Consider the following 16,834-nt stretch of genomic DNA (forward strand, 5'->3'; position numbering starts at 1 on the left):
CCGCCTAGTGAGAGCCTTTCCGTCGGAAGAACGGTTGAACAACCTAGAACAGATCCTCCAGCCTTTCCTTTCGGGACAACCCAGGAGAGCCAAGGACTGGCAGAGGTTAATAGGTCACCTAGTGTCATTAGAGAAACTGGTTCCCCAAGGGAGGCTCAGACTCAGGAGCGTCCAATGGAACCTGAAGGGGCTCTGGAGCTAAGTGGACTCGCCCTACAAGATAATTCCCGTCCCTCCGGAGGCAATACACTCCCTGGAGTGGTGGCTATGCCGGCTGAATACCCTCAAGGGGATGCCCTTCGCAACCGAGCCCCCCGAGATGCTTCTCTTCACAGACGCCTCCAAAGAGGGGTGGGGAGCACATCTCCTCAACGAGTCAGCGAGAGGAGCTTGGACGGACGAAGAGAAAGATCAACACATCAATGTCCTAGAGATGAAGGCAGTCCGAGAAGCGTGCCTACAGTTCGTAGATCTTCTGAGGGGAAACACAGTGGCGTTGATGTGCGACAACGCCACTGTAGTAGTGTACATAAAGAAACACGGAGGTCTAAAATTGAAGGAGTTGTGCGATCTCGCGTTGGAGATCCTGGATTGGGCCGAGTCAGAACAGATCGTGATTTCAGCAAGGTTCATTCCAGGCAAAAGGAATGTCCTAGCTGACGGGCTCAGCAGGATGGGCCAAGTAGTGGGTACCGAGTGGTCTCTCCTCCCAGGAGTAGCCAGGCTCATCATTCAAAAATGGGGCTCGCCGGTGATGGATCTGTTTGCAACCAGACTGAACGCACAGCTCCCCATATTTTGTTCTCCTGTCCCAGACCCAAAAGCGGCGTTGGAGGATGCTTTTCAACACAAATGGGACAACCTCGACGTGTACGCTTTTCCCCCCTTCGCATTGATCAGGCAAGTGCTCAACAGAGTACGGGCAGCTCGAAACTTAAGGATGACTTTGGTAGCGCCCTGGTGGCCGGAGAGAGAGTGGTTCGCGGATCTAAGAGATCTGGCATGTCTTCCCCCGTGGCCTCTGCCCGACAGACCGGACCTACTACGGCAGCCACACTTCCAAAGGTTCCACGACAATCCTCGGTCTTTTCGCCTTCACGCTTGGAGACTATCGAGCGGCTCCTGAGGAAGGAAGGATATTCGGCAGGTACAGCAGAAAAGATGTCGCGTTATCTGAGACGATCTTCAGCAGCGGTCTACCAGGCAAAATGGGCTACTTTTACGAAATGATGTGCCTCAAAGAACATCAAGCCTCTTGAAGCCTCGGTTCCGGATATTGCGGATTTCCTCGTGCATCTCAGAGACGGGGTGGGCATGTTAATACCGGCCATCAAAGGAGTCCGTGCGGCCTTGGGCCAAGTTTTCCTTCTGAAGGGCATTGATCTGGGCTCCTCTAGGCACATCTCTATGCTCATCAGGAGCTTCGAACAAGCATGCCCTCCGCAAGCCTCCAGGGTACCGTTGGACGTGGCAAGGGTATTGAAAATGCTAAGTGAACCACCGTTCGAACCCCCGAAGGACATAGTGGACAGGGATCTCACTCTCAAGACGGTCTTCTTGTTGGCCTTGGCCTCAGCTAAGAGAGTAGGAGAAATCCATGGGTTGTACTACGAAATCTCTCATTTGAAAGGATGGCGGGAGCTCTCCTTCAAGTTCGTCCCTTCTTTTGTAGCGAAAACACAGAATCCAGCGATCTGGGACCCTAAGTTCGAGGGCTTCTCAATGCCGGCTATTCCTCGGACAGGGAATCCAGAAGATTTGAAGTTGTGCCCCGTCCGAGCCGTGAGGAAATACCTTGAGAGGACGGCTCACCTCCGCCCTGGTATCAAAAATCTTTTTGTCTCTACGGGTGCAACGAAGAAGCAGGTATCTAAGAATACCATCTCCTTTTGGCTGAGACAGGTGATTGTCAGGGCCTATAGCAATGCGGGTCTTCCCCTGACAAGTAATCCCAGGCCCCATGACATTAGGGGTCTAAGTACATCTCTGGCTTTTGAGAGGAACATGGCGGTGGGCCAGATCCTTAGAGCAGGCACCTGGTCGAACCAGTCGACCTTCACAGCGCATTACCTCAAGGATTGCTCGAGGAAATCTTTAGACGGTTTCTCTATTGGGACAGTCATCTCCGCGCTCCAAGCGATTTAATGGTGAAGACCCAGGTACAATCGTAGATAGCAAAATCAAGAGACACAGGTTTGTTCCCTTTCACCCTTGTCCCTTTTCCTTTCCCTACTCGGTGATAGCCCCAGATACAACCCGCAAAAGATACGTCTTCAAAACTTCGCCACAGGACTCAGCATCATGGAATTTTTTAAAGGGTAAGTACTTAGACACTAACATGAGCTCTTTGTGTAGTTTTCCCTATGTTTCGTTGTCCGGATATGTTAGAACCTAGTTCCCATCTAGGTTCCTGGATGCCCGGTTAGCTTGGTCTAGAGTTCAGGAAGACACTCCCACCTCCTAAAGTGTAAGTCTCCTAAGAAAGTAGTTCGAGGTAAGTCTCTGTGTTGGAACAAATCACAAATTTTAAGTAATTTGCATTTTTCCTAACATACTTACCGAGAACTACTTTCGGGTAATGGCCCTCCCTTCCTTCCCCGAGTGCCTTACTGACACTTACGACTTTTTGTACCATCCAGGAACTTACTGAGGAGCGAGACCCAAGCTAACACCGACCTGGCTCGGGACTAGCCTCAGGGCACGTTCTCCTTACGACTGGGTTAGTCCCCATAGAAAACGGAAGTAGGGTAGACTACACAAAACTCTGGTTGGTTGAGAGGAGATTCCAGGTACCTCCTAAGAAAGTAGTTCTCAGTAAGTATGTTAGGAAAAATACAAATTACTTAAAATTTGTGATTTTTGGGTGAGATAGCCATGTCGTCCTAATGGAAGGTTCCTATAAGTAGCTTTCTAAGGGATATTTGGCTACAGTGATATTCCCAGAGAATTTACCTTTGGGTCTCCAAAATTCTAACTCCTGGAGCGAATATCCTTAAAATTTCTCTTAAGGATTTCGCATAAAATCAGGGGACGTACATCTTGATATGACAGATAGCAATATTCACCCCGAATAGCATTTATGCTTCAAGGGGGAAGAGTGGCAAAAAGAGAAGGGGAGCCGTTATCAAGGTTACCCTTCCTCCCGTACTACTATTGAGTATCTAGATGGCGCTTATTCCTTGTAGCATTGAGCATGGTGCTACAGATATAGTAATTTCGGCAGGGACCCTGTCAAGGCCTTTTCTATAGAAAAGGAGGGCGGGTCCATCAGGACAACATGGCTATCTCACTCAAAAATAGATTGTTCGCTTTGCTCAAAATCCATTTTTTGGGCTCAAGCCATGTCGTCCTGATGGAAGTTTACCAGAAAATTACTAGAAAATACTGTATCTGTGGATTTTATATGTGCCTGAACCTTGAGACAAATTTTCCTATGGTCACCCAGACCATTAAGACATATGACGTTACCGCTATACGTCATTACTGCTAATCATAGACAATGTTAGTGCTTCCTATCCCCTGCAGAGAGTCATACTAGACATAGGAAAAGAGTCTCAAGGTTTGCATATAATGTATGAACAAACATAGCATCAACTATATATACAAGAGTCTCACAACTTGTATATTATGTTGGAATATAGCATCAGATAGTTATACAAGAGTCTCACTGTTCGTATAACCTATTGGAACAAAGCCTCACTAGATATTGTTTGTATCTTGTGCAGGTGCAAAAGTATCAGCTATATATATATGTATAGTCCAGACGTATCATTTATGCAGTTTTACTATGGTAGAAAAACTCTGGCTTATACTTTTATTTTTATCAATTTGTAGGGTGAAATAAGACGCAAATACACATTGACATTCATTTATTGACAATAAATGACAACATAAGTAACATGTGTAATACACCCCTGTATATAAGTTAATATATGTAATGAGAAAAATACCAGTGAACATCATACAGAAAAACTTTTGTTTCCACCTGAAAGGGAAAAAATTTTATTAGTGCCACACTTGAATTTGAAAATTTAGTAAATTTTCTAATATAGTTTTCTGTAATGTTGAATATTATCAACACTGTAAAGTACACATGGCACGAGTGTTATCTGTATATTTCTCCACCTGAAGTAATTTGAACAGTCCTTAGTTCACAAGTATTGCACTGGGAGGTGTCAACACCTTCACCCGAAAAAATTGATAGTCCCAATCAATTCACTGTTCATCGCAGCACTAGACGACAGGTTTTAATACACTACCTGCCGCCACCACGTAATGCTTTAATTCATGCACTTGCTTTGCATAATGCTTGTAGAACACTCTGGATGACTTTCATCCAGTGTATGAGCGAAGACGCTCAAAGTCCTTAAACTGAAAAAAGTTCAGTGATGAAGCAATTTTCCTTGGATCATGACCTGCGGGTGTACTGTCAGGATTCGCTCTGCGAATAAAGGTGAGCTTCGCCCTCAGTTGTTTTAGGGATAAGTTTGATCCTGAAGTTTCTCCTTTAAAGAGCTGTCCTCCCCTGAAGTCTGAAGTTCTTCGAAGATAGACCTTTAGACATTCCACTGGACACAGCGAGACATCTTCCTTCAGAGGGCAGATTCTCCAGGAACCCCATCTCTTAGTGGGTAGCTCGTTCTTAGCGAGAAAGGTTGGATCAGGAAAAAGATTCAGTTCTCCCGCTTCTGTGAACTGAATATGGCTTTCATCTGTGGATAGGGCCACTATTTCACTAACTCCAGCCCCCGAGGCTATAGCGAACAGGAAAATGACTTCTCTAGTCAAGTCCTTCAGAGAGCAAATTTCTTTGTTCACTGTTAAAGCATAGTGTAGGACCTTGTCCAAGGACCATGAAATAGGCTTCGGAGGGGCTGCAGGCCTGAGTCTAGCGCATGCCTTAGGGATCTTGTTAAAGATTTCATTCGACAGGTCTACGTGGAAGGCATATAGCAGAGGTCTAGTCAGCCGACTTACACATAGTTATTGTGTTGGCTGCCAGATCTTGTCTATGAAGATGGATAAAGAAGGACAGACAGAAGTCCATTGAGATGTCTTTTGATCCTTTTTGCTTTGACGAAAGCAACCCACTTTTTCCAAGACGATTCATATTGTCTCCTAGTTGACTTAGACTTGTATTCTTCTAAGAAGTCTATACTGTCTTTCGAGATCCCAAATCTTTTCTTTACCGCTAGGGAGAGAAAATCATGAGATGAAGGTTTTGGGTTATCTGTGATGAAGCGAAGACAGTCGACTTCTGGACCTGTTGAGACAGTGCCGGGTCCGGAAAAGGGACCAGCCTCGGCTTCAGTTCCAATACCAGGGGGAACCAGTTGCTCTTTGGCCACTTGGGAGCCACTAGAGCTGCCGTTTCCCGAAATGATCTCAGCTTGTTGGGGACCTTCATTAGGAGATTGGTCGGAGGGAACAGGTAAATCTGGTTCCATCCGTTCCAGTTGAGGGACATGGCGTCCGTCGCCTCCGCTAGAGGGTCCTCGTTTGGGGCTACATAACGAGGTAGTTTCTTTTTGTCGCTTGTCGCGAAGAGGTCGATCTGCAGTTCCGGGACTTGATGCTAGATGAAGGGGAATGAGTCTGCATCTAAGGACCATTCTGACTTTATCGGTGTGAACCTGGATAGAGCGTCCGCTGTCACATTGTGGAACCCTTGAAGATGAACTGCTGATAAATGCCATCTCTTCTTTTCCGCCAAGCGGAAGATGGCCAATATCACTTGGTTGATTTGGGGCGATCTCGAGCCTTGACGATTCAGACATCTCTTTATCACTTCGCTGTCCAGGATCAGCCTGATGTGTGCTGATCTGCGAGGGGAGAGTTTCTTCAACGTCAAAAAGACTGCCATTGCCTCCAAAATGTTGATGTGGAAAGTCTTGAATAGAGAAGACCAGGTCCCTTGGACTTTCCGTTGACCTCCCCATCCTTCCATCGAGGCATCTGTGTGGATGGTGACTGATGGCGGAGGTGGTTGTAAGGGCACAGTCCTCTTTAGGTTCTAGGCCTTCGACCATGGCTTGGGAAGTGATCATAGTAAGGTCGGTATCGGTCTTCTTTGATCTCTTCGAGCGTTTGATGCGTATATTCTCCAGACTCCTGAAGCATATTTTAGATGTGCTTTTAGCACTGGGTCTGTCACTGATGCAAACTGGAGAGAGCCCAGTACTCTTTCCTGTTGGCGTCTTGAGATCCTGTCGGATTTCAGTAGTCTCTTGACAGATCCTGCAATCTCTCTCCTCTTCCCTGGGGGAATGGAGAGACGGTGTGACTTCAAGTTACAATGGATTCCCAGCCATTGAAACTTGAGCTGGAGAAAGTCGAGACTTCTTGAAGTTGATCTTGAATCCCAGATGTTCTAGGAACTGGATCATTTTCTTGGATGCTTGCAGACAAGCCATCCTGGATGCTGCCCACACCAGCCAGTCGTCCAGGTACGCTGCTACCTGAACACCTTCTAGGCGTAGTTGTTGAACGTCTGCGTCTGCAAGTTTTGTGAAAATCCTTGGGGCTATGTTTAGCCCGAAGTTCATGGCTCTGAAGACGTACTTCTTCTTCTGTAACCTGAACCCTAGGTAGGAGGAGAGGGGGCGGCTGACTGGAATATGCCAATAAGCATCTGCCAGGTCTATCGAGACCGTATACGCTCCTTCTGGTAACAGGGTCCTTATGTGTTGAAGGGTTAACATCCTGAACTTGTTGTTCTCGATGAACTTGTCGAGTGGTGACAAGTCCAGAATGACTCTGAGTTTGTGTGAGTCCTTCTTGGGAACACAAAACAGCCTTCCCTGGAATTTGATGGACTTTGCCCTCCTTATTACCCGCTTGCTCAGTAGTTCTAGGGTATATTCTTCCAGTACGGGGATGGAGTGTTGGAAGAACTGAGGAAATGATGGTGGAGCCTCGCTCCAGCTCCATCCAAGTCCGTTCTTGATTAGGCTGTGGGCCCACGGATCGAAGGTCCACCCTTTCCTCGTGGGGGGTATTTTGAGGAGCCTGGCTTGGAGCCTCTACCTTTGGGACGAAAAGTAGTGGTTTGTCTCAAATGCAGGGTTAAATGCTGGTGACTGGGCAACCAGCTGTTGAGGTACCATCTGGTAAGTGGTTGGAGGTTGAGAACCAATTGGGGCACCGTGGTCATGGTAACTGTGGGATGTTGTTGTTTGGCAGGTCGAGAGGGTAATCTAGGTCTTTTAGTCTTCTTCTTAGGCTGGGGACCCTTTTCTGGAGAAGACTCCCTCTTAGCTGACATGCCCCACTTCTGGAGAAGATTTCTATTCTCCATGGCGGCCTTGTCAACTACCTCCTTGACCGCTTCACTTGGGAAGAGGTCCTTACCCCAGATATTAGAAGCTATCAGCTTCCTGGGTTCGTGCTTTACCGCTGCTGAGGCAAACACGAACTCTCTACATGCCCTCCTGGCTTTAATAAAGCCATACAGGTCCTTTAACAAGGTAGCCATGTGCATCTTGGCCATGACCATGTTCATATTCGGGGTACTATTTAGGCCAGCAGTCATCTCTAAACAGTTCTGTAGGGTTAGAGATGCCGCTAGTCTTTCCTTCGTTTCTTGCTCCCTACGCAAGAGAAAGTCAGACAACTTTGGGAGATTTTCGTTGAACTGACGTCCAGCGATATCTGCTTCCAACTTCCCATGTGAGAAGGTAAGGTGGACTTCCTTCTAGTCCTTATCCTCCATGGGCAGGGCTAATGACAAAGGTCTACACTCGTCGAGTGTAGGACAAGGTTTGCCTGCCTCTATTGCCTTAATAGCAGCTTTAAGAGCCTTCGATGTAAATGGGAAGGCTATTGAAGCTGGAGCAAGAAAGGTAGGGTGTTTCTTGCTGAGGGCTGACACTTTAGAATTAGTGTAGCCCATCTGCTTCAGGCTACTTGACGAAAGAGCCTGTGCCTTGTCATGGTCAAATACTATGACCTCCTTGGGTTCCGTCCCTTCCTTCAATGCTGGTTCCAGCTTCAGACGAATGAAGCAGTCTGGGTAAGCGTTGAAGCTTAGCCAGAACTGAACATCTTCAATAGGGACGGCTCTCAACTTCTCTGAGATAAAGAGTTTGCCATTAGTAATTGGCATATACTCTGCATACCTCCAGGGATTAGTCTCAGAGCAGGGTGGGAGGTCTTGAACCCTGAGTCTCTTGTGAGACCCATGGGAGGCGGAGAGGTGAGCAATTCGCCTTTCAAGTTTCGCCTCCCTTTCTTCGCCTTGTTTGTGAATGCTCTCTATCAGCACTGTAAGATTGGCCAGTGCCTGTCTCATGTCATCTGATGGAGGGGCGGAAGATGATGAAGGTAACGGCTCCAGAGCCGGTACCGACGGAAGGGACTCCGAATCGACTTCCTCATCTTCTTCAGGAATCAATGTAGACTCCTCCTCGTGACCATCCCTCAGAAGATCCTTCTCAGTGTCCGAGGATACTTCAGACATCCTCTCCTCTTGATGGATGTCCATGCCTTGTAATGCATCCGTGACTTCCGCTTTTACGGCAATCTGAACGCATGGAATCTCGGGTCGTGGTTGGGGGTATGACAGCTTCCATACCGGCTTTAGGGAACAGCAAGTTGCGCATCCGTTCGTTAGGAAGGTACAGTCATGTTGAGTTTCTCTGAAACCCACATACCCATCAACGCAGCTTTTTTTGGGCTGCATCCCTTGACTCCGCTGACTTGGGGTCATCAAAACCTTCAGTAACTAAGGCCTTGCATATGTTGCAGCCTTGGGGGTCCCAGTACCTAAGAGCTTCCTTAGAAGTGGTGCAGGGGGCATGAGCTCTGCACTCTATATGGCCGCAGAAGTCCTTACTCCTTACGTTGTAGAAGATGACTTTGCACTTCAAATGGTCCTCCTGTAAAGAGAGGAAATTTAAATGAGTATGCGGTAGTTTATCTCACCTGATAAACAATTATGTAAAATATTAGTATTAATATTTTAATCATTATAGCTTAGGATAGTCAAGCTAGAAAGGAACTAGGAAAGACACATACTGTACTTGTGTTTCCTGTCCAGCCAATTGCTGTGACCTCCCACAAAATCAAAGCCTTAGAGTCTTCCTATTCAGGGAACCCAAGGGAAGGTTTCTAACCCCTAGGGGTAGATAAGTATAACTTAACACTGACCCTTCTCAAGGTTTTAATAAACGGATTTTGAGCGAAGCGAAAAATCTATTTTTGGGTGAGATAGCTATGTCGTCCTGAGGGAAGGTTCCTTTAAGTAGCTTTCTAGGGTATATTTGACTACAGTGATATTCCCAGAGAATTTAACTTAAGGTCTCCAGAATTCTAACTCCTGGCGCGAATATCCTTAAAGTTTCCTTTAAGGATATTACATAATATCAGGGGACGTATTCTTGACACGCCACATAGCAATCTTCACCCCACATAGCGTTTACGCTTCGAGGGGGAAAGTGGCAAAAATAAAAGAGGAGCCATTATTAAGGTTCCCTTCTTCCGTTACTGTTGGAGTATCCAAATGGCGCCACCATCGCCGCCATATTTATTCCTTTATCTGTAGTGAGCTCGCTCGGTGATTTTCCCGGTAGCTCTCTCGATATTTTGGATTTATCATGCCATCTCCAGCCTCTTCTGCATCTGGAAAGTTAAGAATTTGATCTTTACATTGTATAAATATTAGGTCTTGCCTCACAGTGAAAATTAAGTCAAAATTAAGTTAATTTAGTGGCAGAGCTATTGCCTGAACCGGAGGCGTCTTGGGCGCTGTCGTTTGTAATGCATGAGTTATTTCGTTAGCCTGAACGACTTTCCCGGTATAAATAGCATACAGTAAATAGAATTAGCTATTTAGTCACCTTCTACCCCTCCATTGGACAACACGAGCCAGGCGCTGGCCCATCTTACGGATTTAATGGAGAACAAGGGAAGCGAAATTCAAGAGAGAGCTCCGTGAAGCTCCACTTATCGCCTCCCGAGGGTCATTCAAGCGACCCAGAGACCAAGACCTCCCGACCTGCTCCAAAACCAATCCCTGGAGGTATGCGGAGCTTATGCCGATTTTGAACGGCAAACTCTACATCTCAGAGAAGATGGGAGCTGTCCCCTTAGACGATATCCAGTTTTGGCCAAGCTTTAATGCTTTCCCTGATTGCTTCATTCGACTGAAGCATGAACCATTGTCAAAAGAGGAGACAGAACCGAAGGAAGTCATGGTTTTTGGGTACGATAAGGCACAGGTTCTCTTGTCAAGTAGCCTGAGAAAGGTGGGTTATTCGGTGTCAAAAGTGTCCGCCTGGAGCAAGAAACACCCTACCTTTCTTGCTCTTGCTTCAATAGCATTGCCCTTTACGTGGAAGGCATTTAAATCTGTTGCCAAGGCAGTGGAGGCAGGCAAACCATGCCCTGCACTTGAGGAGTGCAGGCCTCTGTCACTAGTCTTGCCCATACAAGAGAAGGAATGGAAGGAAGTCCACCTAAACATCTCAGTAGGGAAACTGGACGCGGACATCGCTGGACGACAGTTTAGCGATAATCTCCCTAAACTTTCTGAGTTTCTCTTGTGCAAGGAACAAGAGACGAAGGAGAGACTTGCGGCCTCTTTATCCCTACAAAACTGCGTAGAGATGTGTGCAGGCTAGGAGAGCCTGTAGAGAGTTTGTGTTCGCTGCTGCAACAGTGAAACATGAACACAGGAAGCTGATATCTTCCAACATCTGGGGTAAAGACCTCTTTCCAAACAAACTAGTCAAAGAGGTAGTTGAGAAAGCCATCACAGAGAATAGGAACCTTCTCCAGAAGTGGGGCATCTCTTCAAAGAGGAAGTCTTCCCCGGATGTGGGTCCCCAACCTAAAAGGAAGACGAAGAAGTCTAGACTTCTCCCTCGGCCTGCTCAACAACATCCCACAGTTTCTATGACAGCGGTGCCCCAGGTTGGCGGTCGAGGAGGTAAACCATCCGATCAATCGAAGCAAGGAGACGCTTCCGGTAGGAGGGAGGCTTCAACAATTTCAGGATCGTTGGTCCTTCGATCCTTGGGCCCAAGGCCTAATCAAGATTGGACTAGGATGGAAACTAGACATGTCTCCACCATTATTTCCTCAACTCTTCCAACACTCCAACCCCGTATTAGGAGAGTATACCTTATAGCTCCTGAGCATACAGGTTATAAGGAAAGCAAAGTCCATCAAATTCCAGGGAAAGCTGTTTTGTGTTCCCAAGAAGGATTCAAGAAAACTCAGTCATTCTGGACTTGTCGCCACTCAACAAGTTCATAAGAAATAGCAAGTTCAGGATGTTAATCCTTCTACACATAAGGACCCTATTACAAAAAGGGGCGTTCACAGTCTCGATAGACCTGACAAATGCCTATTGGCATCTTCTAGTCAGTCGCCCCCTCTCCTCCTACCTAGGATTCAAGTTACAGAAGATAAAGTATGTTCTAAGAGCCATACTCTTCGGACTAAACATAGTCCCAAGTATCTTCATGAAATTGGCAGACGCAGTCGTGCAACAACCACGCCTAGAAACTGTTCAGATAACAAAGTACCTGGACGACTGGCTGGTGCGTGCAGCACCTGAAGTGGCTGGTCTGCAAGTATCCAAAGAAGTAACCCAGTTCCTGGAACATCTGGGATGCAAAATCAACTTCAAGAAGTCTCGACTCTCCAGCTCAAAGGTTTCAATGGCTGGAAAACCATTGGAACCTGAGGTCACATTGTCTCTCCTTTCCCTTAGGGAAGTAGAAGGAGATCGCAGGGTCGGTCAAGAGACTACTGCAATCCGACAGGATTTAAGATGCTCACAGGAAAGAGTACTGAACTCTCTCCAGTTTGCAGCAGTGACAGACCCAGTGCTAAGAGCACAGCTGAAAGATGCGTCAGGAGTCTGGAGAAAATACGCATCAAATGCTCGAAGAGATCTAAAATGACCGATATCGGCCTTACTTTGATCGCTTCTCAACCCATGGTCGAAGGCCAAGAGCCTAATGACGACCATGCCCTTGCAACCACCTCTACCATCGATGATCATCTACTTGGATGCCTCGACGGAATAATGGGGATTTCACTCCCATCAAAGGAAAGTCCAAGGGACTTGGTCATCTCTGTTCAAGGCCCTTCTCATCAACATTTTGGAAGCCATGGCAGTCCTGTTGACGTTGGGAAAACTCTCCCATGCTGATCAGCCCTCATCAGGCTGATCTTGGACAGCAAAGTGATAATGAGATGTCTGAACCGACAAGGCTTGAGATCGTCCCATATAATCCATGTGCTATTAGCCATCCCTTGCCTAAAGAGATGGCACCTATCAGCAGTTCACTTACAAATGATCCGCAATGTGACAGTGGATGCTCTACTCAGGCTCAAGCCGATAGAGTCAGAATGGTCCACAGACGCAGACTCATTCTCTTCCATCTTGGAACAAGTCCCGGAACTGCAGATCGACCTCTTCGTGACGAGCATCATCAAGAAACTACCTCGATATGTAGCCCCATACGAGGACCCTCTAGAGGAGATAACGGACGCCATGTCCCTAGTTTGGAACAGTTGGACCCGGAATTTCTTCTTCCTTCCATACAATCTCCTGCTGAAGGTCCTCAACATGTTGAGATCCTTCCAAGGAACGGCAGCTCTAGTGGCTCCCAAATAGCCCAAGAGCAACTGGTTCCCTCTAGTGAGGGAACTGAGGCTGAGGCTGGCCCTTGTACCGAACCTGGCACCATCGCAACGGGTTCAGAAGTCAACTGTCTTCGATTCATCACAGAAAACCCCAAACCTTCATTTCATGATTTTCTCGCCCTAGTGGTTAAGAAAAGATTTGGGATCTCAAAAGGCAGTATAGACTTCTTTGAAGAATACAAGTCTAAGTCAACTAGAAGACACTATGAATCGTCTTGGAAAAAGTGGGTTGCTTTTGTTAAAGCAAAAGGACCGAAAGAAATTTCAATAGACTTCTGTCTGTCCTTCTTTATCCACCTTCATAATCAAGGTCTGGCAGCTAACACAATAACTACCTGTAAGTCAGCCTTGACTAGACCTTTTCTATATGCCTTTCAAGTGGATCTGACGAACAAAATCTTTAACAAGATCCCGAAGGCCTTTGCTAGACTTAGGCCTGCAGCTCCTCTGAAGCCCATTTCATGGTCTTTGGACAAGGTCCTACATTATGCTTCATCTGTGAACAATGAAGATTGTTCTCTCAAGGATCTAACCCAGAAGGTTATTTTCCTGTTCGCTATAGCCTCAGGGGCTAGAGTTAGTGAAATAGCAGCCCTATCAAGAAATGAGGGCCACATTCAGTTCATAGAAGTGGGAGAACTGAATCTCTTTCCTAATCCAGCTTTTCTCGCCAAGAACGAGCTACCCACTAAAAGATGGGGTCCCTGGAGAATTTGCCCTCTGAAGGAAGATGTCTCTCTATGTCCAGTAGAGTGTCTAAAGGTCTATTAGAGTGGCACTCATAATTTCTTCCCTTTCAGGGAGGGAAAAATATTTTCTGTATTTGTTGCACATATAATTTCTTTAACACGTTACATTCGTTACACTCGTTATTGTCTATTAGAATGTAATTGCGTCCTATTTCGCCCTGCAATTTGTACATTAAATATGCCAGATTTCTCTTACTTATTTATTTAAGTAAACCTCATATCATTGTATGCTTACAAACAATGGATATAGTTGACACTTATATTGTTCCAACAATGCATACAAATCGTGAGACCGTTTGTATATCTGGTGGATACAGTACTTATGTTTGTTCATACAATATATGCTAACCTTGAGGCCCCTTTTCTACTGTCTAGTATGACTCTTCCCTGCAGGGGGCAGGAAGCACTAACATTTTCTATGATTAGTGGTAATGACGGATAACGGTAACGTCATTTGTCTCAATGGTCCAGATGACCATAGAATAATTATCCCAAGGTTAAGGTGTAGTGGTTTGCGGACTGTGGCCAGAGGTAGCACCCGAACTGCCTAGTGTCCGAATGCCGACCACAACCCGACGTTCACTACACAACAAATATACAATGGTGGAATACCCAAAAAACCCAAGTAACAGGTCAAGAGAACGGAGCTCTGGGCACCACCCCTTGATTTATACTGGGCAAGGGGACCCAGCTTGAACCTTGTTATTTATCATACCTTTCCTTCTCTTGCCTTTGGCTTGCTGATTATAAGTAAAGGTATAAGAACATTAGGTGAAAGGGAATATTATAATTAATAAAGAAACACACTGTGGGAGGAAAGAATTATGATAAATTACTGTACTTAAGAGATCATAAAAAACAGTGGCTGGGGAAAAGAAGCCGTGGTGGGAGGTTCTGAAATGAAATGCTGTATACATAAAACAGGCAAAAACACTATTTATTGGAAAATTAAACTGTTAGGGTTATGTTAGCATGGACCCATCAATCCAAATAGAAAATAAAAGGCAAAATTAGCATTCCTTTACGTCAAACTTCAGCATCCGGGTAATAAGATAAACAAATTAACCAAACAAGATTTCCACAGATGGGGCACTCATAAGTGTTCCTATTCAGTACAAGTATTAACTGAGGCACTCCTAACTGTGTATCTATTTGGGCAAGTACCAGTATGCCATTTCAATAGTTCCAGTTAACTATTAATGTTTATGACACTTAAACGTTTGACTGTCTCCACAAAAAGATGGTTTTAGGCCCCCTTACGTTCACTTGGTTCTGGGGCAAGCATTAAAAAAAAACTGTCCGTCAATAAGTTCCAGTATGGAATCACCTTTTGTGATCTGGTGATGTGGAGTAGCAATATCTTGATCCTTGTTGATGAAATCTTGGATTCGCAAGGTTTTCAACTGTCGAAGCTCTTTTTCAACTGAACTGAGAATACTGAAGTCAAAACTTCTCTAATGACAACATCTTCCAGCTGAGCATTGAAAATAGAGTTCAGTTGCCTCTCTAAAAAAAAAATCCTACAGAGAGTAGGGCGTGCTGCAAAAACAAATGTGGTTAGACAACTGGTAGGACCAAAAAATATTACAATACCCCTTAAAAATATAAATAATGCTTCTATTCATGACTTTCTGTTATAAAAATAAATGAATTTGTTGCTGGCAAAATATGTAAACCTATTTAAGAAAAATTGAAATCTTTACAGTCAATATATGGAAAATCATTATAGTACAATACTGAGGTAGAGTATCAGACATTATGACAAAAGGGAATTGATAATGAGAGTTACTTTAAAACATTTACAGTATAACCCAAGCTTGTTATATGTGGAAATGGTTTGTATTTTTCCCAACTATTATTAATTTTTTCCACAAAGGCACCTATGAAAATCCATAGATACAGTACTTTCTAGTAATTCTCTGGTAAACTTCCATCAGGACGACATGGCTTGAGCCCAAAAAACGGATTTTGAGTGAAGCGAAAAATCTATTTTTGGGTGAGATAGCCATGTCGTCCTGATGGACCCTCCCCCCTTTTCTATAGAAAAGGCCTTGGCAGGATCCCTCCCGAAACTACTATATCTGTAGCACTATGCTCAATGCTACTAGGAATAACCGCCATCTTGGATATGGCGCCATCTAGATACTCAATAGTAGTATGGGAGGAAGGGTAACCTTGATAACGGCTCCCCTTCTAATTTGCCACTCTTACCCCTCGAGGCGAAAACGCTATTCAGGGTGAAGATTGCTATGTGTCGTATCAAGATATACGTCCCCTGATTTTGCGATATCCTTAAGAGAAATTTTAAGGATATTCGCGCCAGGAGTTAGAATTCTGGAGACCTAAAGGTAAATTTTCTGGGTATATCACTGTAGTTCAAATATACCTTGTAAGCTACTTATAGGAACCTTCCATCAGGACGACATGGCTATCTCACCTAAAAATAGATTTTTTGCTTCGCTCAAAATCCGTTTTGTCATATTACTTTACATTCGTCATTTTCATAGCTAGTAAAATACAATTTAATTTTAATATGATGATGATTTTATGAATGTTAAGTACTTTTATGTACCATTTATATTTACTTTAGATAACTTAATTTTACTAGCATAAGAGGAGATGATGATGATGATGAATTTCACTGTAGTTGATGTTGTTGAAAAAATATTGGCCTGTTATACCATCCACAATTATGTTTTCAGAGCTGATTACAAAATCTTCTGGTCCAGAGACTAGGAAAGGTCACAAACGTATTCTATCAAATGAAGAATTGTTTTATGACCCTAGTATGGATGATTATAATCAAGAATGGGTTGATAAATTGAGGAGCTCATACCAAGTAAGAAATAAGAAATGGTAAGTTGTATTCCAGTAAGAGCATAATGATATAGCAAAACGCTTTCTGAATTTGTCTTTGTTCTTATATGAATACAAACCATTCGTTCTTTTCTTATACCGAGTAGAATAACAGCGGAGGCTGGAATACGTCAGTTAAATTTTTTAACAAGGTGTAAACAACGGGTTGTTTGTTTAGGTAGTAGGCACTTTGGGCGGAGAGTAATTTGGGCTGTGCTCCCATTAGGCTGAGCGTAATTTAGGCAGCAATTCTTTTGCCATGAGTCGGTTAGACTGCAATTTTGAAAACCATAATTGGTTTAATGAATAAATTGGGCTCATGGTCTAAACAACTCTTGGCCTAAGGGATCATAGCCTAAATGACTCAAGCTAAAGCGATCTCGGCCAAAACCACTTGACCTCCAGGTAAATAGATCAAAAGGAAGAACTTAACATTGTTTTCCTTATGTATATCTAATTGGTTATTCTGTAAGTTAAATTTTTTTTATATGTCGACAATGGAAACTAATGTCGCTAGGAACCTACTGTACGAAATTTAAATATCTCAGACTTAGGATTTGTTACAATTTAGG

At 44.6% G+C, this 16,834-nt stretch overlaps 1 protein-coding gene across 1 annotated transcript in view; it reads left to right on the top strand.

Moving 5' to 3' along the window:
- LOC137643984 (E2F-associated phosphoprotein-like) overlaps positions 1-16,834 on the top strand; it is a 393,029-nt gene that overhangs the window by 130,148 nt on the left and 246,047 nt on the right. The window contains exon 3 of the mRNA XM_068376817.1: positions 16,109-16,262. Within this exon, the coding sequence (XP_068232918.1) occupies positions 16,109-16,262 (154 nt within the window). The remainder of the gene's footprint in view (positions 1-16,108; positions 16,263-16,834) is intronic.

Source organism: Palaemon carinicauda, chromosome 7 (genome assembly GCF_036898095.1).
Source record: "Palaemon carinicauda isolate YSFRI2023 chromosome 7, ASM3689809v2, whole genome shotgun sequence".
Taxonomy (NCBI): Eukaryota; Metazoa; Arthropoda; class Malacostraca; order Decapoda; family Palaemonidae; genus Palaemon; species Palaemon carinicauda.